The sequence below is a fragment of the Hipposideros armiger genome, unplaced genomic scaffold (genome assembly GCF_001890085.2).
Source record: "Hipposideros armiger isolate ML-2016 unplaced genomic scaffold, ASM189008v1 scaffold_3, whole genome shotgun sequence".
In the NCBI taxonomy this organism is placed as follows: Eukaryota; Metazoa; Chordata; class Mammalia; order Chiroptera; family Hipposideridae; genus Hipposideros; species Hipposideros armiger.
In genome coordinates this window covers 8,222,259-8,245,002 of record NW_017731353.1, presented here as the reverse complement: position 1 = coordinate 8,245,002, position 22,744 = coordinate 8,222,259, and the positions used below count along the sequence as shown (strand labels likewise).

The 22,744-nt window shown below is 59.5% G+C and overlaps 3 protein-coding genes across 3 annotated transcripts in view; 1 reads left to right on the top strand and 2 right to left on the bottom strand.

Annotated features, from left to right (window-relative positions):
• The window catches only part of ENTR1 (endosome associated trafficking regulator 1), a 7,379-nt gene extending 3,637 nt beyond the window's left edge, over positions 1 to 3,742 (bottom strand). Inside the window, exons 1-5 of the mRNA XM_019641877.1 lie at positions 3,543 to 3,742; positions 3,227 to 3,376; positions 1,615 to 1,730; positions 929 to 1,330; positions 296 to 369 (exon numbers count right to left, since the gene is read on the bottom strand). Coding sequence (XP_019497422.1) covers positions 296 to 369; positions 929 to 1,330; positions 1,615 to 1,730; positions 3,227 to 3,376; positions 3,543 to 3,612 — 812 coding nt within the window. The 5' untranslated portion in view covers positions 3,613 to 3,742. The remainder of the gene's footprint in view (positions 1 to 295; positions 370 to 928; positions 1,331 to 1,614; positions 1,731 to 3,226; positions 3,377 to 3,542) is intronic.
• A 32-nt stretch (positions 3,743 to 3,774) lies between these two features.
• Positions 3,775 to 13,797, top strand: PMPCA (peptidase, mitochondrial processing subunit alpha). The gene is made up of 13 exons (XM_019640008.1): positions 3,775 to 3,935; positions 5,126 to 5,328; positions 5,737 to 5,816; positions 6,049 to 6,131; positions 7,750 to 7,844; positions 8,615 to 8,715; positions 9,106 to 9,369; positions 9,644 to 9,736; positions 9,817 to 9,935; positions 10,042 to 10,132; positions 10,266 to 10,328; positions 11,812 to 11,956; positions 12,650 to 13,797. Exons 1-13 carry the CDS (start codon positions 3,865 to 3,867, stop codon positions 12,817 to 12,819), a joined length of 1,578 nt encoding a protein of 525 aa, XP_019495553.1. The 5' UTR covers positions 3,775 to 3,864; the 3' UTR covers positions 12,820 to 13,797.
• A 1,386-nt stretch (positions 13,798 to 15,183) lies between these two features.
• On the bottom strand, positions 15,184 to 21,989 carry INPP5E (inositol polyphosphate-5-phosphatase E; the record flags this gene model as incomplete). The annotated part of the gene is made up of 9 exons (XM_019641865.1): positions 15,184 to 16,287; positions 16,749 to 16,885; positions 17,401 to 17,516; positions 17,637 to 17,798; positions 18,423 to 18,530; positions 18,857 to 18,976; positions 19,245 to 19,369; positions 20,183 to 20,280; positions 21,816 to 21,989. Coding segments are annotated over 9 exons (1,173 nt in total), but the record flags the coding sequence as incomplete, so codon positions are not given.
• Positions 21,990 to 22,744: the final 755 nt, after the last annotated feature.

Below are 22,744 nucleotides of genomic sequence, written 5' to 3'. Positions count from 1 at the left end.
AAAAAAAAAAAATCACAAGCATCCACTGTTTCAGGAAGAACTGAGGCACAGACGAGGGTCATAACCTCGGCCAGCCTGAGGGGCACCTGCCAGCCCTGCCACTCCGCCCTGAGTGTGACGGATTTGGGATAATGTCTAAGATACACTGGACACAGAACACGGGACATGCATTGATGCTGAGGATTCATGTTCAGTGAAGCCCAGACTCAGCTCAGCCTGATCACTGTGCGCCCACCTCGCAATGGACTTCAGCGGCAGCAGGAGTTGTGAACTGCAGCCCTGACCTATGTCTTACATTTCTGTCTGTGTCTCAGAGAACCTCTGAATCTCTGTCAGCTTTCTTCTTAGCTTAGAATTCTCCTCTTTCAGCTGTGGAGAAAGAAAAGCTATATTAGAACTAAATGTGTCTCACTCAAAAGGCGTCTGTGCTTCTGCAATTCAACTCTGGCACGTCTGTGATGATAAAAAAATACGTATTCTAGAGTCAACCCACAGTCCACTTACAGAGGAAAGCCATGAGCAAAGGCACCTACTTAAGGCCTCATAGACTTCCCTCTTACTCACATGACTTTTTAGGTGACTGCAATTTTTGAAAAATCTCCACTACCCAGAACACTTGGCACAAGGCCCAAGCAACGGCAGGAGGGACCCTTTCAGCAGGGTAGCCCGTTGAGGGTCTCCACTTCATTCCAATTCATTCTTAGATGGGTGTACCCTACAGTGCTTCTCAGTCGGCCATATTCATGTGTGCTCCGTCAGCACAGGGGACAGCGCTCCACACGGAGATGCTGCAGTGGGCTGCCGCACCACAGACGGTTTTGTCCTGGGAGCCCAAATCCCACCGGGAGCTCTGTCTGGGTTGCCTCTCAAAGCTCTGCTCAGACACGGGTCGTTCACCATGTGCCGACGCACAGCCCCCCTCACTTACTGCTTCGTAACTTATCTGCAGCGTCCGAAGGTGCCTGTCCCCCCGAGACTGTCCGTGGGCTGCAAAGTCTGCACCAGGACTCCCCGCCAGAGAGACGTGCGAGTCAGAGTCACTCAGCGTCCACGGGGGCAGAGACTCGGGTCCCACCAGCTCCGATGGGCTGGAGAAGAAGGAGACGTACGTGCTGCAGGGCGACGTGCTGGCAGCCACCCTCGCCGAGTGGCTCTGCTCCACAGCGGACGGCAGGTAGGCCCCATTCCACCCATCGTCCTCGACCTCGTCCAGGAGGTCTCCAGCCGCCGTTGGGTCTTCAAAGAACGGCTGCTGGTATTCCAGGCCAAACCCCATGGCTTGAGAGGTTGGGGAGTTGCGGTCGAGCCCCAGTGAGTGCCTTGTGGCTTCCTAGAGGAAACAGCGGGAGACAAGGCTCAGACCCAGAAGCCACCGCAGGCCCTTCGTCCTGTTCAGCGTTAGAACGTAAAGGCCCCATCTCGTCGACCAGGGTAGAGGAGAGGAGGGGCCGCCACAGCTTAACGCACACAACTTCCCCAACAGCATCAGCAGCTGCCTCGCTTTCCCCACCCCTCCTGCCTGCAGAACCTCCTCCAAAAGGAGGTCGCAAGTCAGGAGAGGCATGCTGGGGGTGGGGACAGTCTGCCTGAAGTCCCGACAAACTCTTCAGTTACCTTTGCATAAAGTCTGCTGTTGGCCGTGTCCTCTTTCGACAGGCTGAGGTTCTTGGTTTTCAGAAACTCTTTAAAGGAGAACGGATTTGCCTCTTCAAGTTCTTCCAGTTTATCATCTAAAATAACAACAGATGCTGTAAACGTGAAGTCTCCTGAAGGTCACTGGAAGGGAACTTTCCTATTCCTTTCTCTTTCCAGAACAAGACCACATCTAAAATCAGAAAGGCCGCCCTTGCTGGTCCGCCAGAACTCAGTGACACCAGGAAATGAGAAAGCCGGCCTACCCCCACCCCCGCCTTCCCATCCACTAGCCCTCGGTTCCCACATGGCTGCTCACAGGGGCGACCTGAGGCAGGTCCTTGCACTCCCACACAGGCTGTCAGCTTGGCCTGGGGTGCGCCCTGGGCTGGGGGCCGTCAGAGCTCCCAAGGTGGGAATCACTGCTCCACCTCCATCCTTCCCCTACTCACCTAGCCACCTTTTTTCCTTCTCCCTTCCCGCTCTCCCAGTACCTAGCCAGCCACACTGCAGCCCTTTCGGTCCACCAGTTATCTGAGCCCAGGTGCCAACCTTGTGTAAAGCTGGTTCCTGATTCCAGCCTTTGCTGTCTCCTCAGACCTCTCAGAAGTGACTTCCCAACTCCCTGCTGTTCCTCCCATCTTGGGTTGGACCCTCCTTCCTTCTACCCCAGGGTCAAGATTGAATCCATGGGTTCCACCCCCACCTGCCGCCGGGATCCAGGTACACTAGTGACAGGCTGTCAGATGAACAATCCTGCCACCAGGCGCCTGACTGGCATTGTGTGTTGGACAAAGAAGAAATTACTCAACTACGCTACCTCCGAAATGTGTCTCCTGGGCTTCGGATGGACCTTGCTTAGTAAACGTCCCCTTTCCATAGAGAACACCTGCAGAACTATCGTCACCCCACTGTGATCACGGGAAGCCCTTACAACCATGACGTTCTTCCAACATGGGGTCTCTATTGCAGTGGTTCTTGTAGCCCGGGGGACTTTAAAAACACAAGCCTCCAGGCTCCCGCCCTGGAGATGGTCTGCCTTCCGTGGGCCCCGGCAACTGTGATTCTGAAAAAACTCCCATCAGGTCTGGATGCCCTGTGGGGTTGCACGTGTCCTCCTCTGTCTGTGACGCCTCCTGAATGCCCTCGTGGGTTGCCACTAGTCTCTCAGGCCCTGATGTAACCACCACCTACACCTGGCTCCCTGCACGCCCTGGGGCAGGCGGAGCAGCTGCCTGGGCGGATTGAGGATGAACTGACGCAGGTCACTGCCCGGCTGCTCTGGCTGGTTTCCAATCGTGGCCTCTCAGATGAAGGCTCCCTTGCCCTCCCCTCCAGTTCCTGGAAAAACGAGGTGGCCCTTCTGGCACTTACCATCCTATACCGGAACTGTCTGTCTGGGGAGGGGCGGTCTCCCCAAGACCAGACTGTGAGCTGCTAGCGGGCGGGACTGCTCGCCACCTTTGTATTCCCAGTGCTGGGCACACACTGGCGCTCGGTACTCACCGCTGGGCCAAGCGGCGAGTTAACGCTACTGCAGCGCTACCGCCATACAGGCAGTGCGGGGATCGGGGTCCCTACGCTTGTCTCTCACCTGTGTCTCCCACGGAAGCTAGCACCGGACTGGGTACATAGCACATAAACGTCGGCCGAATGCCGAAGAAGTGGGAGTCCAGTTCCCTGCCATGGGGGCGCTCACAGTCTAGCTGGGGGAGACAAGACCGGCGCTCACAGAACGCTGGAGCTGGAATAACAATAAGAGCGACTTCACCGCGCGCCGGGGCTGGCGCTCTGCGTGGTCGCCTCACCTGGACCTGGGCACGACCGGCGAGGGGCTCGGGCCGCGGGACCCCGGGCTCTCCTTCCCCGCCCCCACCGCGGCCCGTCCCTGCCCACCACCCGCCGCTCACCGTCCGGAACGACCAGGCTGCGGGCCCGGGACAGCGGGCTGACGCCCGGGCGGCGCGCGTAGCCCGCCATTGCCGTGGGCCCGGCGGCGCCGGCCGTCCCTAGCCTGGCAGCGGCGGCTCCATGGCTCCGGCTCCGCCCCGGCCGCGGCCCGACTCGGCCGCCCCAGTCGCCCGCAGCTCGGCCGCCGCTCCGAGGCTCTCTCCGCGGCTTCCGCTCCGAGCGCCGGAAGCGAGCGCCGGACCGCCGCGGGCCTGCGTCGGGGGGGCGGGGTGCCGGGGCGGGTCCGGACGTGACGACAGAAGGGGTGGGCGGAGACACAAGATGGCGGCGGTGGTGCTGGCGGCTACACGGCTGCTGCGAGGCTCGCGCGCCTGGGGCCGCCCGCGGCTGAGGTGAGTCGGCGGCCGGCCGGGGCTCGGCCGGGAGCGGGGGCGGGCGCGGCTCGCGTCGCTCGGGACGCTCCGCCTGTGGCTTCCCCACGCCCAGATGCGGCGCCGGGTGGTCGGGCTGGACTGCGGGACCCCAGCCTGGTCCCGGCAGCGACGGGGACGCTTCCCTGCCTGGCGCCCCGGGCCCCGGGCCCCATCCGCCTCCCCTCTGCCCAGCTGCTGGGTGCGCCCCCGCGCTCCCCTCCCGGGCCGACGGGGGCTTGCGGCGGTCACGTGTCATGGCCGCGCGGCCCCTTATGAGGCCGAGCCGGCGGCGCCCGGGCTCCTTGAGACGCGCAGAGCCGGGATTGCGCCCCCGCGGAGGCTGCGCGCCCTTGACTGCGGTGCCCCGCCCCCTGGCCAGCGGGCAGCTGGCGCTTCCCGTCCCCGCCGTCCTCCCGCCCGGGTGGCCAGGCCTGCCCTCCACTCGGCCACGTTCATTCAGGCGGCAGAGGCGTTGGCCGTCACTATGCCCGGGCACCGCGTCGGGCGCACGGGCGCCTTCGCCAGGCGGCGGGTACAGACAGTAGCCTGTGCAAAGTGTCCGCAGTCACGTAAAGGCTCTGAAGTGAACGCGCAGCCTCAGTGATGGAGCGTAACAGGCGAGACTGGTACCTGCAGGTAGAACCAGGAGGCGCAGCCTCTCTGAGGAGGAGACGCTTAAATCGAGAGAGGAAGGATGAGAAAAGGGTCAGCCATGTGCAAAGCGCGGGTGAGAGCAGGGCGGGCTGGGACGCTGAGGTCAGGCGCTTTGGGGATGGGCAGCCGAGCCGTGTTCCAGGAACGTGACCGGGACCTCGGTGCGGGGGTTGGAGGCCAGGCCCCGCAGGTCCTTCCAGGCCGGGCTCGGCTGCCGCTTCTGTTCAGCCTGCGGGGCGGCTGCGTGTAGGAACTGGTTTAACCTGCACGGCTCCCTGAGGTGCTTGTACCAGAGACGCAGCGCTGAGCCAGCGTGCCATGGGTCCCCGGGCCGCGGCGGGACTCGCGCCCGGCGCTCCCTGACAACCCTTCATCTCTCCAGGCTGCGGAAGCAGATCCTTTAGAAAGGCAGGCGTTGACCTGAGGGCCGACAGAACGCGAGTGACTGCACGGAGTCGTGACCACAGCGTCCGTCGCCTCACGTCTGTTGTAACTGGGTCGTTTCTGTGTTTCAGGTTTGGAGCCCCTGTGTACAGACAGTTCAGCAGTGGTGGTGCCTATCCCAGCATCCCGCTCTCCTGTCCCTTACCGGGAGTGCCCACGCCCGTTTTTGCTTCAGTCGATGGACAGGAAAAGTTTGAAACCAAAGTTACCACACTGGAGAACGGGCTTCGCGTGGCATCCCAAAATAAGTTCGGACAGTTTTGTACGGTAGGAAGTGAGTACTGTCGGTCGTGTTGTGGGCGGTCCTGTGGTAACAGTTGCCTGTCACTTGTAATTGGTGCATCATTTATGAGTTGCATCCCGCGTGAAAAATTGTGTCGTGAGACCTGAAAGTTTAGTAACCAAAGTACGAATGGCGGCCATTTTGGTGGTGGGCTTTCTCTGTTTTTCTGCGTTTGTGTAACTACAAATATTCAACCACAAATACACAATATAGTGTTCCATAAACGTTGGCTTGTGTGTGTAGTTGTAAAACCATCATCACAAGATAACAAATATATCCCTCACCAACGTATAAGTAAATCTGATTATTTAGTTGTATTCACAATTCTAATTTAAAAGTTTTTTTCTGATTTTTTCCTTTTGGACGTTGATTTAACCTGTCACTTCTCTTTATTGCCAGTTCTTATTAATTCAGGATCAAGATATGAAGCGAAATATCTTAGTGGAATTGCTCACTTTTTGGAAAAGTTGGCGTTTTCGGTCAGTATCTATTTGTGAATTTTGAGACTGTCCTTGGGAAGAATCTATCGAGTTTTGTTTTTTTAGAGTTGTTACCTTAATAAATGATTAGGTTGCAAATTAATGGCAATACAAGATAATTTGATTATCTGTGTTTTGAAAGCAAAAGTAAGTTTTCTTTTCAAAAACTGTAGTTCAGGGGTTGTTTTGGATTGCTGAAACCTAACTCAGTTTGCTTACTTGTTTTTACTAGTCCACCAGTCAATTTGACAGCAAAGATGAAATCCTGCTTACCTTGGAAAAGCACGGGGGTATTTGCGACTGCCAGACATCCAGGTACACCAGCTTTTTTTTTCTTCTTCAGCTGAGCCATCCTGCCACCTGTTGGCAGCTCAGCGGCAACTCAGCTCGGGCCGGGAATAGAACCACTGTTGCTCAGAGGTCATGCTCTTGAGCGAGCTCTTAACCAACTGAGCCACTCGGGTGGCCCTAACCAGCTTTTATATACAAGCTTATTTTGCATCCACGTGGATGCATTCATGGTCAGAGTCCCACTGAGCCCCTCTTATCAGAGAGGCTGTGGGGTCAACGGCGAGAAGTGATCTCTGGCAGGGGCAGACAGTTGGGTGGGCAACACTTACACAGAGCTTCGCAGTCTCCAGAGGGCTGCTTACCTTGTGATTCGAGCCAGGCATTGGCTGGGCCCTGGGGATACAGTAGGCGCTGACCCCAAGATGCTCACACATGGAGCAGAAGGCCATGCCACAGGTAATGGACATAAGAGCCAGGAACCAAGGCTGGTGGTAGCATAGGGAATGCGTGACTAACTTGGTCTAGAGTCAGGAAAAGAATGACGGAGAACTTGACATTGGGGCTGGTTCTTGAAGGCCTTTGCCAAACGGAACAAAGGGAGGAGGCTCAGACCCTGGGAGCAGCAGGTGCAGAGGCTCAGCCTGGAAGAGGCAGTGGTGTGTTTGGGGGTGGGTCCAGTGTAGCTGGAGCCCAGATGGGTGTGGGTGTTGTGGACGCGGGCAGGTGGCGTTTGTCTCCCACTTGGGGATCACGTTGAGAAAGCTCTGTTGGGGGCGATGGGAGATGGGCAAAGACCACACTGTTTGAAGTAGTCGATTATCTAAATCTGAGTGATAAACATCATGTATAAAAGGTAGGTTAAGCGTGAAAAGTTAGAGTTAGCATGGAGGCAACATATTCACATTTTCAAAAAAGGTCTGTTCAGAAACCTCCAGGTCCCAGCTGCCCATCAGTGAAGTTCAGGCTCATTGTCTAATGTTAGATCCTCTGTGTCCTTGCCTCAAGCCTCCTTCCCCAACTCTCCAGGGAACTCCTGGTCAGGCAACCCAGTTTCCTGACCCCAACAGCTCAGGCTTTTGTCCCTGCCACTGTCCCACATCGTTCTGCAGCTCCTCATCTGCAGAGGCACTGGTGGCCATGTCCCCATACCCCCCAACAGCCTCACTCTGTCCACACGGCAGTCGTGTCTGTCGTACACGGTCTCCCCCTTGTCTCGGCTCCGTCTTGTGGTTCCGTGGTTGTCATGCGTTTGCCTTCCCTGACTGACTCTGTGTCTATCTGACCAGTGCCGTGTGCTGTGAACAGCCAATGCCACAAGCAATCTTTGTCCCCCAGCCATCTAAGGCCAGGCATATTCCCACATTGACCAGTTCATGCAGGAGACGCTCAGAGCATGGGATGAAATGTTTCACCATGGAGGGAGCCTGTGCTTGAGAAAACCTCAGCTGGCTCCATCCATTTCGGCTGCACGTGTGTTTTCCTCCACATGCAGCCTGTATGCAGCTGTGGTTCCCACCTGCTAGGAGTTTACACTGGGACGGAAAAGGGGAAAAGCACCGTGCCAACCGATGATGCAGAATGCAGAAAAGTCCCCACTGCACCTGTCATGACCTCGGTGCCCGGCATTGTTGGTTTTTTCCAGAGACACCACCATGTATGCTGTGTCTGCTGACTCTAAGGGCCTAGACACGGTGGTTGGCTTGCTGGCTGATGTGGTCCTGCACCCCAGGCTAACAGGTGTGTGTCCAGGCCGTGTGAGGGGCCCGGTGGGGATGGGACCCTGTGGGGGAGGAGGGAGCACTGCCCCTGGGAGGAGCACTGTTGGAGCCCTCAGGCTCACCTACCCGTGAGTTGGCACATTTCATCGGAAATACGCTGATGAGTGGGAAAGGCCTGGGTGCCTCACACTCTGGGACATCTCCCTGCACCCTTTGACATGTCGATAAAATTGGTTCTTTCGTTTCCGAAGGGCATCTTGACTGTCTTTAAACACCCTGACTGCCATGTCCTTGTCTCCCTTCCCTTCCTCGGCCTTGCAAATGGCAGGACTCTGAACACTCTGCCAGGACGGGACTAGGGGTGTCCATGCCGGCCATCCCAGCCAGTCTGACCGCTTCGTTTCCTACAGCCTGGCCTGTGTCCCAAGGTGTTAGGTCTGCGTTAGATCTCTGGTCCTTGTTCTGTGAGCTGACGGTCTGTGCCTCGGTTTTCTAAGCACCTTGACGACTATTGTCATCTTATCCTCACAGATGGGAGGGGTCCCGGGCCTGAGTGCCTCCAGAGGGCAGGAGGCAGAGGTGGCTGCTTCGTGGCAGAGCCAGCCGGGTGAGAGGCCCCATTTCACCAGATCACTGCCTGCATGGCACTCGCCCTCTCTCACACACGTGTCCCCAGGGTCTGCTCCAGACAGAGGCAGAGGAGACTGCCAACATCCACCCACCGAGGATGCCAGGCCCAGCTCCGTGCTGGCCTGTGCGGTCTGAGCCATGTCTTTGGGTCCTTTGCAGATGAAGAAATTGAGATGGCTCGAATGGCTATCCAGTTTGAGCTGGAGGACCTCAATATGCGGCCTGACCCAGAACCGCTTCTCACAGAGATGATTCATGAGGTGAGACAGAAAACCCATCGGAGGCCCCAACACCAGGGCCGTCGGAGAGGCCGCCTGCCTGCCTGCTGTCGTCCTCGCAGGTTACGACTGTTGGCAGGACGGTCTTCATTTCTGACTCTGCCCTTCCTGTAATCTTTTAACTTCCTAGTTCTTCCAGTAACGACGCCTTGTCCACGGCATCTCTAGAACGAGCCTTATGTTTTACAATTTTAAGAGTTTCTGTTCTGGAAGTGGGTCTCACGGTTGGCTGAACACACAGAGCTGTGGCTGCCCCACTGTAGCTGGTGGGCCTCCCCGAGGACAGCGGGCGCACAGCCGCAGGCCCATCTCGCCTGAGGAAAACGGGCCGTGTCTCTTTGTCACGCGTGCTCTTCTCACTTCCTTCGTCAGGCTGCTTATAGGGAGAACACAGTTGGTCTCCACCGTTTCTGCCCCATGGAAAACATAGCAAAGATTGACCGAGAGATGCTGCATTCCTACCTGCGCAACTACTACACCCCTGAGCGCATGGTGCTGGCGGGGGTGGGGGTCGAGCACGACCTCCTGGTGGAATGCGCCAGAAAGCACCTGGTGGGCACCCGGCCAGCCTGGGGAAGCCAGACAGCAGTGGATGTCGATCGGTCGGTAGCACAGTACACCGGAGGGATCGTCAAGGTAAAGCGACATGGGCAAGACCCGTGGCCTCGGGCTGTGGGCGCTGGCTTTTCACTACCTGTTTTCCATCCATCTGTGTATTTGTTCTGAGGCTGTTAGAACACACTGTGTGCTCGTGTGTCACCTGATCACACAGCCTGCTCTCATCATGACACTGTCCCCCATGTGGGGATGGGGTTAACTTCGCGGGGGTGGAGCGAGGACGGCTTCCCTAAGATGAGCTGACGTGGGACGTTTGCAAGGCCTGTTCCCTCGTCTGCTCTTCCTGTTACAGCTGGAAAGAGACATGTCCAACGTCAGCCCGGGCCCTGCCCCGTTCCCCGAGCTCACACACATCATGATCGGGCTGGAGAGCTGCTCCTTCCTGGTAAGTCCCACTGGGTCCGGGTGCACGTGTGCATCCCCGGGCCGTGCCTCTTGCCAAGCCCTGCCCTCCGTTCCCCGCAGGAGGGAGATTTCATCCCCTTTGCTGTGCTGAACATGATGATGGGCGGCGGCGGCTCGTTCTCTGCCGGTGGGCCTGGCAAGGGCATGTTCACCAGGCTGTACCTCAATGTGCTCAACAGGTGGGCGGCGCCTCCCCCTCGCTGTCCCCGGGGCAAGGAGGCCCGGCTGAGGGCCATGGGGCCGTGATGCCAACTTCCCGGCGTCCCTTTCTCTGTGTCCCCACAGGCACCACTGGATGTACAACGCGACTGCCTACCACCACAGCTACGAGGACACGGGCCTCCTGTGTATCCATGCCAGCGCTGACCCTAGGCAGGTGAGGGCCCCGCCGCCTGGCTACCGCCTCCCCACCCACCCTGCAGCTCGCAGCTCAGGAGACAGCTACTGTTTGGGACCGGGGTGTGACCCTGCTGTGCTGGGTGAATGTCACTCTCCTGCCCCCTCCACAGGTCCGGGAAATGGTGGAGATCATCACGAAGGAGTTCATTTCCATGGCTGGAACCGTGGACGTGGTAAGGACGACAGGGCACCGTGCCCCAGCACCCCCACAGCGGGCGGGCTGTGCTCTGTGCCCCCAGCACCAGTGTCCCAGCCAGAACAGTGCAGCCCACGGGTGACCCAGGCCCACGGCCGTACTGCTCCCTGTGGGGAGCCCTCCCTGGTCTTCATGGCGTTTTCTAGCTTCCTGTGGGCTCCACGCTGTTATAAACGAAGGGGCTTTTTTTTGGTTTGTTTTATTTTTAAAGATTTTATTGGGGAAGGGCAACAGCCAAGTTGTCCTTCAATCTTAGTTGTGGAGGGCACAGCTAGCTCAGCTCCAAGTCCAATCGGCAGCTCATGGCCGCTCAGCTCAAGGTGCCTGTTCAATCTTAGTTGCGGATGAGCGTAGCCACCATCCCAAGTGGGAATTGAACCAGCAACCTTGTTAGGAGCACGTGCTCTCACCAGCTGAGCCATCCTGCCACCTGTTGGCAGCTCAGCAGCAGCTCAGCTTGGGCGCAGCTCACTGGCCCATGTGGGAATCGAACCAGCAACCCTGTTGCTCAGAGTTCGCGCTCTTAACCAACTGAGCCACTCAGCCAGCCCTAAAAATGGAAACATTTTAAAAAATGAACACTCATGATTCTATTAGTTTCCTGCTGGAGAAACAAGGTTTTCCTCTAATGTGAAGTCAATTTAAGATCAGTGTTATTTGCCTAAAGTTGCAAACGTTAAAAAAGCATGTCCTAAATTAGGAATTACTATATTTAAGGCCGGCCGAGTGGCTCAGTTGGTTAAGAGCTCGCTGCTCTGAGCAACAGAGGTTCAATGCCTGGCCCAAGCTGAGCTGCCAACAGGTGGCAGGATGGCGCAGCTAAAAAAAATAAAATAAAATGACAGAATTTCAACAGCCAACGTGTCAGTGTTCCTCAAAGTCCGTTGGGTGGCATTTCTCCCCAGCCCCCTCCTGTGCCCTTGAACTCCAGGCTGGACTCCATGGACCAAGTTTGCTGGACTCAGTTTTAAATTCCAGGCTTGGTCACGGGGGTCAGGATGCAGAGTTGGTAGATGCTTGTTCCCTCAGGACTCCCCAAGAGCGATGGACCTTGGGGTCTGGGTGGAGCCCTGGAACCTGGGGTTCATTTCCTCGTGAGTTCGACATGTGCCCAGCTTTGGGGTCCCTGAGCTTGGGTGTTTGGCACTTTACCTTTCACATGCTGTGGGGCAACTTTTCATGAACGAGGGCTCAAGGGAAGCGCGTTTCCTCCATATTTCAAGTGTTACAAAGGCCGTATAAAGCGAGGACCACCCCTGCCCCAGAAGACGTGCGGGAGGAAGCGTGGCGGGTCGTGCTCATGACTTGGGCCTGTGCGCACGGGGGAGCCCGTCTTCCTTGGTTCAGCCTGGGGGCAGGGCACATTTCTATAAGCCACTCTGCTGGCTGAGGTGTCTGGCTGTGCCCAGCGACGTGGGGGTGCCTGCTGGGGACCGCCACATGCCTGGCTTTGCCCTCAGGTGGAGCTGGAGCGAGCCAAGACACAGCTGATGTCCATGCTCATGATGAACCTGGAGTCCAGGCCTGTCATCTTCGAGGACGTGGGGCGGCAGGTGCTGGCGACCCGCTCCCGAAAGCTGCCCCACGAGCTGTGCGCGCTCATCCGTGAGTACGCGCGCGTGGGCCCGGGCCCCGGCCGTGCTGCCCTTCAGGCTCTGGCAGGTGTCTCGGCCCCAGGTTCCCATGGTCTCCCTTGAGCATCCTCCGACTGTGTGTGAACTATTTGCGTGTGACCCTGGGGGCAGGTTTTTCTTAGTTTCGTTAGATTCTCAGAGGGTCTGTGACCCGAGGTTCAGCACTGTGGCTCTGTCACGACATCAGTCAGCTGGTGTGACGCTGACACAGCCGCATAGTGTCTCCTGGACTTGGGGTGCTGCAGGGACCCTCGTCCTCCCTGGGGGAGCCCCCCGCCCTGGAGAAGCACAGCGCCCTGTCTCCCTCGGGCCTCCTGCTTGGAGGCTGCAGGGGTGCGGCTTCCGCTCCCTCTCCCCACCTCCCCAACGGAGGCGACTCGTTAGAGGAGGAGCTTTCTCTTTTACTTACATTGACTCCTGTTGGGCTGGGCTGTTCTGCATTTGATGTCATTGTAAACCGCTGACACTTCCCCGTTCACTAAGAAGGACTCGCTCTGTCCTCGCCCCGTGACCGCGCTCTGCACACTTGGCTGCACCTGGAGCCTGTGGAGCATCCGCACCTCCTGCCCAGTGGTGGGGTGCTGGCAGACTAGACCCCCTTGGGTTGTCCCCTCTGTCTGCTTAGTGTCATCAGGCATTCCCTGTCCTTTGCTCCCCGTGCCAGGCGACGTGAAGCCAGAAGACATCAGGAGGGTCGCTTCTAAGATGCTGCGTGGGAAGCCCGCGGTGGCTGCGCTGGGTGACCTGGCCGACCTGCCGTCGTACGAGCACATCCAGGCGGCACTGTCCAGCAGGGACGGGCGCCTGTCCAGGACCTACCGGTTCTTCCGGTAAAGGGACAGGAGCTGCAGAGCGTTTCTTTGGAGGTGAATTCAGTGCACAGATGCAAACGGAGCAAACTGGGGGACGCTTCTCTTAAACTTGAACGGACGTGCCGCGTTGCCTGTGCGTGCTCAGCCCCGCCTCCAGAACTGAGCATGCGGTCATGGAATAAACGCCTGCCTCCGCCACCAGCTGAGGCGAGGTCAAGGGCAGAAGGGCTCAAAGCCATGAACTCCGGGTAGTGTCATACCTCTTTCATGAGTCCAGCGGTCAGGGTGGGTAAGCACCAAATGGTCTCTCATCACCGAGGCCGGTGGGCCCATCAGAGCCCTGCTTGGCTTCCGGACAGGCCCGTGCCACCCACACTGAGCCACCACTTCTTGTGACGGTGCCAGGGCAAGGCCAAGGCGCGTGGTCTGCTGACACTGTGGAGGAAGTGGCGGCTCTTGTCCCTCACCCTCGTTCAGGACGGTGCTGTTCAAGGCCCGTCTTCACTGGCAGCTTTCCTGAAACCAGGTGCAGAAGTGGCCACAGACCTTTGCCCCTGCGCCCCTTCAGTTTGACACCGTGTTACGAAGCCCCTTGCCCTTCATTGAAGGATGCATTCTGATTTCAGAGGTATCGGGACATGCGGGGTGCAAGGGTGTTCCTGGAATAGGTGGTCGGCGGTCACGTTTTTCAAAGATGGGAACACAGGAGCTGTGGGCTCTGCAGGGGCGTGTGGCTGTTACAGAAGCAAAAGGTCAGGTGACTTGGGTCAAACAGGAGAATTCATGGTTCTCAGACTCAGACACTCGCAGAGCCCCCAGGTTCTGTGTGGGAGGGCCTGGGAACCGCCTGCATGCTGCCATGGCTCAGGGGGCTGCACAGATTGAGAACACTGGTCCCCGCATCATTTTTCTGAAACCCTGAGAAGCCCAGCCTCTGCAGTTCGGACGGGAGGGAGGCTTGTTGTAAGGAAGTCAAATAAACGTGTACACGTTAGTGCTATGCTGTGGTCCTTAGCCACCCGTGGGGGCGCCTGCTTTGCCCCGGTGGGGACTGTCCACCCTGCACTGCTCTCCACAGCATGCCCGCCCCACCCACTGGGGAGGGATGAGCCAGTCAGGTGACAGATCACCCGACAGCACGCTTCCTGTTGTGACACTTGCCCGTGATCACCACCTGGGAAAAGCACCTGGAGGCAGACAGGCCAGATCAGCTGCCATTACACGTGCGCTAAGATGGGAACAGCTCAGAGCGAGGTCGGCTGCACCTCAGTAGACGCTCAAAGCTGCACAGCTGGAGCTGGGCTTCTAATCACCCGGCAGCTTTACCAACAATCTACAGCTGCTCACCACCCGACACAGGTGTCTGTTTGGGAAGCTGGTACCAACCCAAGTTTTCTCTCTGCTGGCCACCTCCCCTGCCCCTTCATTGTGTGGGACACTCCTGTTCCCTCAGCCAGGACCGCCCTCTCCCTGCCCTGCATGTCACCGCTCTTGTCCCTTGCTGCTCCCCCGGCACCCATCTCACAGCCCCTAGTACTCTGTGTACATCGCCGACTTCTCCCTCCTCTGCCTGCCCCTCAGCACGGTGCTTCCCGAGGGCAGGCCAGCTGTCACCCTGATGCCCGGAACAGGACACCAGCACAGCGTGTCTGGGAGCGGGAGCTGGACTTGACAACCGCCCTCACACTCGAGTGTTGCACAATTTTTTATGAAGCCTGTGTTCCAGGGACTGGCCGCTTCATTTGCATTAATTTGAGTTTTTAACTTTCCAAGTGAAATTCCATCCATCTAAAATCTAATGGCTGGTATTAAGCACTTAACTTTGATGACTATTAGGTGGATGTAATGACCGCCCCAGACAAATCTTGGTCTCCTCAGTCACCTTAAAATCTGCCATGGTTTGGGTCAGAGAAAATGCCCGGAAAAGATCCATAAAATCACACTTACTTCAAGCCTCATTACCACAAAAATCTTGTAACAGGGATTTTCAGTTAATTGATTTGCAACTCAACAGCACATTCTCAATTTGAGCAGGATTCTATACAACAGGCTAAGTAATTTCTAGAAGTTAGATCGGATTGGCTGTGCCCTCACTTATGGAATAGCTTCCATTTGTAGCAAAAGACTGCATGTGTACTGATTTACAATTTACATTCCATCCTGTGGAAACCAATGCTCTAAAGGCTGGATATACTAGTCATCAGAACTGACTTCACCTGCTCACGTCTGAGGTGTTCACCTTCCTGACACCTGGGGCTGCGGAGCAAACCCTGCAGAGGTGGAGGGCGGGGCTGCCGTCAGCTGTCAGGCATCAGCTGGTGGGGAGCAAACCGCCTTTCTTATCAGGACGCTGAGAACGGAGTGCACACAGACTAGGATTCAAGGGTTTAAGATTCAATATAGCATTTATTTAAAAATATAAATAGGGAAAAATAAATAATTTAAAAGACTAGATTGAATGCCCCCCGATTTCCCCACATTCAAAGCCTACTTTTTTTTTATTTTCAAGAGATGTGATAAGACAGAGCAATAATGGGCTCTAAACCCTTTGAGAAAAACCCAGAATATGGCAGGGTGGCTTGGCGGTCCAGGTGGCAGGGTGGTGACACTGAAGCTTCCAGCAGCGTCAGGCCCAGAGACGCACTGCTTCCACTAACCCCATCCATGGCTGACCTGACACGAGCTAACGGTCTGAAACCAGCAAAGCCGAGGGGGTAGGGAGGTGGCATCGGCTGGGGGGGCCATTCCGGCCTCCTAAGACCAGGATGCAGCCCTGAAACCTCGGCCTCGCCCAGCAGCGGGAACCGCGGTCGCTCCCTGGGCCTCGGCGGTCTTCAGCCTTGTGACCGAGTCCACCTCAGCCTGGTCCCAGCGCGTGTGCTACGGGATCTGGGGCCCTAGGTCACCCCACGGAGCAGCCTCCCAGGAACCGGGCCACCTGAGCTCAGGGGAGGAGGGGCTGCTGGGAGGATGGAGGAGGTCGGACCCCGGAGCGGCTGCGGGCGTGCAAACATCGGGGAGTCGGGGAGAGCTCAGGCTGGCGAGTGACAGTGGCAGGTGTGACACGGCCGGCGTCCGGGCCCCATCTCTGCCTGCCCCGAGGAAAGGAAGCCGGGGTGTCTGCAGTGGAGACTTGTGAGTGAGCAGGCTGGCTCTGGTCCAGGGGTGGGGTGCTGTCCCTCAGGGCCCGCTCTCGCCGTGGTCACCGGCCTCCTTGGGGTTCTGGTTAGGGAAGAAGTGGCTCATCAGCGCCCCCAAGGCGGAGCAGTCCCAACAGCAGCCTCCTCCATCCTGCCTGGGGATTTCTGGTCCGATATTCCTCCCACGTGGCAGGTGACAGCCCTCCAGCAAAAGGCCTCAAGACACGGTGCAGATAGTGCTGGAGTGCTGAGTCTTCAGCGCTCGCTGTCTCTGAATTTCTTTGGAAATCCGTCTTTTAATTCCTATCAAGTACAGTTCGCGGTCAAACTTGCCGGCAGCTAGCGGAATGCTGCGGAGGAAAGGCCGGTCAGGAACAAACAGAGATGGGGCCCGCCACCTGAGAGCTGCCAAGGCCCTGGTCCCTCCAGGCTGCCGGCCTGCCACAGCCCGAGCGACACTGGGAACGAGCCTGTGCCAAGCCAGCTCTGCAGAGAAAAGCGGGGATCCAGCCAGCCTCACGGGCGCAGGGGCCAGGCCAGGTCCCAACCGCTGGCATGTCGCTCAAGTGACAACCACTTCAGACCAACCAGTGGCAGCAGTCCCCACGTGGGGCTGCGGGAACCCTGCTCCTGTCTGGGGCTGTGAGGACACAATGAGACAACGGCATGTACCCAGGTCCGAAGATGGCACCCACCCCTCAGGAGTGGGCAAGGGATCCACCCCAGCCCCGTGGCACAGCCCTGACCCCCTCCCCGGCCCTGAGCCCCCCAGCCCTGACCCCCACCCCCGGCCAGCCAGGAGGATACTGACTTGTCTCTTCCCGGCCTCACTTTCACCCGGAACAGGCCGTACACAGGCCGGTGGTCAGACGTCTTGATCCCAGGACAGGAGGAGTACTTGACGGGGCAGATGTCGTCCCTGTGGCGGCTTCTGTACATGACCCGGTCCTGCAGGAAGGTCCCCAGTCTGCTGCAGGGTTCCCAGAGCCCCTCCCCCAGGCCCTTGTCCTGGCAGGCGCTGGACGTGGCAGCTGTCCTTCAGGCCTTTCCCTCACTGCCCGAGGTGACATCCGCTCCCACCCAGCCCCATGGCAGCAAGCGAAGGCAGCCACATTCAAATCCGCACCCGCCTCGGGCCCTTGTTCAGAGCCAGATGCAGAGGCCAGGCCGGTGCCTGGCGTGGGCCGGCACCAGCACCTCGGGCACGCGCTGCGAGCCAGGCCTGTGAGCCAGGCCAAGCATCCAGGCTTCAGGATGACCCTGGAGGAGAGCACTGAGAGGGGGCCAGTCCCTGGCCCCAGCTGAGGGTCACACGCCGGCGGTCTGACCCAGCTCGCCAGACATGTGTGATGGCCCGCGAGACGCTCGTCGGGCACTGCTCTCACCCAGACGTGACTCAGGAGGCCCCTGCTCAGGGACCTGAGCCCACACAAACCTCGCCCTGCAGAGCCCGCCGCGCTCACCGTGTAAGACGGCGTCCTCTGCTTGGACGTAGTGTCGTACGAGTCCTTCCCAATGTCGAACTTGTATGACGGGAGGAAGTGGATGTCTGGTTCCTGGAAGCCCTTGAAGATGGACCCTGGGGCAGGCACAGGCCCCGCGTCAGACCAGCCGTCGGGGCTCGGGCCTCACCTTCTCCCGAGGCTTCACTTTCTCCCGAGGCCTCACCCCCTCCCAGTGTCACCTCCCCCGGCCTCACCTTTCTTCATCTCCCGGGTGAGCTGGTCCAGCTGCAGCAGGGCTGGCACGCTCACCCCCAGGTCCTGCTTCAGGATGGCCTCCACGGCCACACGCCCCCCGCTCAGGCGGAAGTTGAAGTCTCCAAACCAGAACACCCCGTCGAAGCGGGTGGTGACATCGGCTGGGGCACAAACCGGAAAGCACATGAGCCCAGCCCTCCCCTCATGCCATGCCTTAGCGACAGGCATCAGTCTGTGTCCCCTGACCCCAGAGCCACAGTGGGGCAAGAACCCCCCTCCCCAGAGAAGCAGGCGGCAGCCACCCAGTGGCTGTCTGGGGGCTCGGGGCCATGGGGGGTGACGTGCCCCACAGCTTTCTGGGCTGACATCTGAGTTCATGATGTTCTCCTCATTTCAAACAGCAACAGACAACCCAGAAACCGCATGGCTGTCTCAGCCACAGTCGCCCTCACGCTCACGGCTGACCCCCTGCCCACACCGGAGGCCGTGATGCCCAGCATCACGCATGGCCGGGGGTAGCCACCACGCCACACATGGACGGGAGCCACTGGGCCTCAAGGGCGTCCATCCATCTGCCCAGCCACTGGCTGACGGGGTCACCACTTGTGAGGAGCCAGGCGCCACGCCTCATTTCAGAGTGGCTTTACTTCCGTGACTTTCTAAACTTTTCTGACCTTGATCCTCAAAACCTCTCAACAGCTTGTCTCCACTCCACTCCCCCGAGCACGAGGCGGGGGCTGCCGGGGAAGGTGAGGTCCCTCGGCGCCATCGAGCGGCCAGCTCACCCGAGTCAGAGCGGTAGGGGCAGGTGTCCGGCACGTTCTTGGGCAGGGCCAGGCCCTGGATGGTCTTGCTGTAGTCCAGCAGCCTCTCGCTGACCTTCCCGTCTCCGGCTGCAAGGACAGGGCCGTTGGGCGCCCCTTGAGGAGCAGGTCTGACTCAGGGCTGGACGGGGGGTGGGAGGGGGTCAGTCCAGGCGGAGACCCTGCGTCCCCGCAGCAGCAAGCTCTTGTCACATGGTGAGTGCCTGCTGTGACCCACCCACGCCTTTCTCTCGAGGGACCTGCTTTCAGCACTCAGAGTGGAGCCAGCGGGACGGGCCCCAGCCCAGGGCCCCCGCACCCCGCCTTCCGGACGGTCTCTTAAGGCCGTTCCCTCCCGAGACGGCGAGGAGCGGTGTCTGTACGCGACACCTGGAACTCAGGTGCACGCGACTCACAGGTGAAGTGGGACGTGATGAAGAGGAAGGAGGTGCCGAAAAAGGTGAAGCCGATGCCCAGGGCGCCCTTCGTCTTGATCTGGGACACGATGCGTGTGGTCACCGTGGAGCTCTCCACCTCTGCGTGGGGGAGGAGGCAGAGCTGACCTGGGCCAGGAAGCCAACCCCCCACGTCGGGCCCCCTGCACCGCAGCCCGAAGGCCCTGCGTGGCGGCCACACTGCCGGGCTCAGCGAGCAGGCATCCATTTCCCTGGACAGAGGCGAGGCCCATGAGGCCAGCAGTGAGGGTTCTGGGTGCCCGAGGGGGCGGGGTGTCCGAGGGGTGACGGGGAACGGGCGGCAGTGAGGGGACTGGGTGCCTGGTGGGGACGAGGACGGCCAGCCTACCTGAGCAGAACCAGATGAGGTCCCTGCGGAGCAGCACGGACACGTACAGCGCCCCGTGGGCCGCCGAGTGCAGCATGACGTAATGGGGGCCCAGCGTCTCCTGCAGGCGTGTCTCCCACTCCCGCCTGCGGGAGGAAGTGGAGGCAGGCCTAGGGAGGGGACCCTGGCCCCCTCAAGGAGCCCCTCCTCTTGCAGGGAGAATGGTGGATGAGCAACATGGGGGCTGCTGGGACTTGGGCCAGGGACTGGGGCCTCCCTGTGAGACGGGCTTCCGCCCGCCTCTCCAGTGACGTCACAGGCCCATTCTCCCGCTGCCTCGAAAAGGCTCTAGAGACGTGGGGCTGGGTCGCAACCCCTGCTAAGACTCCAGCGAGAGCTCCCGGCCCAGCTGGCAGAGGCCCAGGGAGAAGCCCCAGGCAGGCAGGGGTGAGGCGACCTCACCTAGAGGCCAGGGTCCCCGGGAGCAGAGCCCCTTCCCCAGGATCCTTGCCGACCAGCAGGGACACCATGTGCTGCCCGGAGCCTGTGCCCCTCGCCAGGTGAACCTCAGCAACCCCGCAGGCACACTGCCAGACCTAGGACAGGTGAGCAGCAGCCGCCAGTCCCCAGGGCAGGTCAGCGATGATATTTAGGGATCGGGCTGGACGCCTGAAGGGGACCAAGTGGTCAAGCTGCTCTTCGCTGCATCGGGAATCTCTCTGATCAGCTGTTTGTTTACCAGGAGGTAAATTTATTTTAAATTCTCCGAGTCACCATTTTAGAAGGCAGTTTGTGGGTTCGGCCCAGGCTTGGCCATGGTGGCCAGTGTCTTGACCCACATGGGGTCTCAGGTCGCAGCAGCTGCAGCCCCAAAGACCGACCTAGCAGTGCTGGTCACTGGGGCCCGAGAGGGTCTGGCAGGCATGGGGCGACCCGGGGGCGGGGGAGCGATGGCCTACCTGTCAGAGCAGCCCTCTTGGACCCCGATGACGTACAGGTCCTGGGCGTAGTCGGCCTCAGCGGGCAGCAGGAGCTCGTCCAGGTTTGGGGGCAGCTCCTGTGGCAAAGCAGTACCTAGCATGGGCTGGGAGGGGCCGGCACACAAGGCTCCTGTCGGCCCAGGGACCCCGCGGGTGCTCGGGAAGGAGGGGCACCGTGTGCAGGGGAGCCCAGGTCTGGGCAGGCTGCCCTCTCCACCTCAGTCTGTCCTGAGGAAGTAGAGGACAGGGGGCATCTCTGCCCAGATGTGCATGTAGGGGGTGCACATAAGGGCCAAGGCTGCGCCTGTGCCCCCTCCCTCACCGTGTCCCCACTCCACAAGCACGTTGCTGCGGTGGTCAGTGGCATCCAACTGCAGCATGGCCCTTATGTGCACCCCCTACATGCACATCTGGGCAGAGATGCCCCCTGTCCTCTACTTCCATCCCCACTGCACCCCGGGGCGGCCGTGCAGCTGGGGTGCGGCAGGTCCTAAGGGAGGTGGGCACCCCACGCCCTCTTCACGCCTCTACCCTGCGGCCGCGATGCCGCCTGCCTCTGGCCTGCCAAGCCCTCTGGGTGCAGGATGAGGCCACACCCCATGGACGGACAGCAGAGCCACCGGCCTGGCCACCTGCCTCCTCCTGCAACTCGAGAAATTCACTTCCACCATTCAGGCCGCTGTCTCATGGGGGCTTCCGGTCATATCAGCCCCCTCGTCCCAGTGGCGGCCCTTCCTTGTTTCTCCCCAGGGCCTGTCACCGAATGTCAGCCAGGACAGCCACGTTAAGGGACGGTCTTTCTGTTCTCAGATCATGAAATACTGTGGCACTTGAGAAATGGCCTCGAGACCCCACTTGTGGCACAGTCACCTCCTCCGCCTTCACCCCACCGGAGTTAGGACCATCTGCTGTCTAGATCAAGTCCACACCCGGCCCCCAGAAATCAGAGCACCCCAATGCAGGGCGACGGAGACCGCCAACCCGAGAACACATCTCTGTGTAAAGGGGGTCCCAGGGACACATGGGATGAGCTAAAGAAGCCGGGGGGACAGAGGCCGCAGGCCCCCCGCAGGAGCAAATACCCAGAAATCAGCACAGGAGTCCCCGCCTGCCTGATAGCTCATCCACGGCCATCGGGGTGCGAAGCACCCCTCACGCCAGGTTTCCAAGCTCATCTCAACAGGTTTCCTGGGCGCCTCAGCTCACAGGCGGGACTCAGGTGGGATATGCGGGGAGCAGGGTGTGGAGCCCCCAGCCAGCAGGAGACACACAGACAGGGACAGCGGTGTCTGCCGCTACTGTGATGCACATGCATTCCTCAGGGACGGGGGACAGGACAGGAGTGACTCCAAGGAAAACTAGGGGCTCTGGGTGACGGTCCCTCAACTGTGGGGTGTTGGGAGTGGGGAGGCTCTAGTGAGGGCAGGGGGCTCGGGGAAGCTCTGTATCTTCCTCTCAAATCTGCTGTCAACAGAAAACTGCTCTAAACAATGAAGTGTCTAAGAAGAAAGAAGGCTTTCCTGCCTAGTCACTAACGCAGTGTGTGGGGGTGACGGGCAGACCCGTGCGGCGCGGCAGGAACGCCAACTTCGTCCCGGGGGCGCCTGCTTACCTTCTGGCCTTGCATGTTCCAGGTGGCGACAAAGAGGGCTACGCTCCGGTCCGGGAAGTAGCGGGCCAGCTCGTCTGCCCCCATCAGGGCCCCGCTGGCCAGGAGACTCCCCTCCAGGTAGCTCCTGTGGAGAGGGCGCCGGACTGAACTCAGGTCCGAGCAGATGGACGCAAGGAGGGGTCAGCTGCAGGAACACGCCTCTCAGGCCCCAGTCGGGGCCATGGCCCCATATGTGCTTCAAACTGGCAGGGAGCGGAGGCCCAGCCGACGAGGAGCCGGCTGGCACAGTGGGAGGAGGGCAGGGGCGGGCCCGGGTGCCTCTCCGAGTTACAGCACGGGCCCCATGACCGAGCTCCCAGGACAGGCCCAGGCGCGGGGAGAAGAGGTCATGGGCCTGGACAGCCGGGCTCAGGAATCTCTGGGCCCCCCAGTCTGGTGAATTCATGGCTGCGGCCTCGGGACATGCGTTTGGGAGTCATGAACAGGAGACGTGGGGGCGGCACCCAGGTTCTTTTCAAGCTATAAAACAGTCACTGTGGATTAATTATTAAAGCCCCATAAAGCCTGGAAGCCAAGCCTCCGGATGTGAGCCCCCTGGCCCACGGAACTGGGGGGGCTGAGTGGCAGGCCAATCCACGGTGGGCCACTGAGCAAACCGAACACCAGAGACGTCACGGGGCCCTGCTAGAAGCAAAGTGCCGGAAGTCAGGCCCTGCCCGCTGTCCCCCCCCACCCGTGAATGGACCTGGGGACTCTACTCTGTGTGGCTTGGCTGTGGTCACCTAGAGCCCCGCCCCTCAGCCCAGCCACTGCGCTTTTTATATTTTTTTTTATTGGGGAGCAGTGTGTTTTTCCAGGGCCCATCAGCTCCAAGTCAAGCTGTTGTTCACTCTAGTTGTGGAGGGCGCAGCTCAGGGGCCCATGTGGGG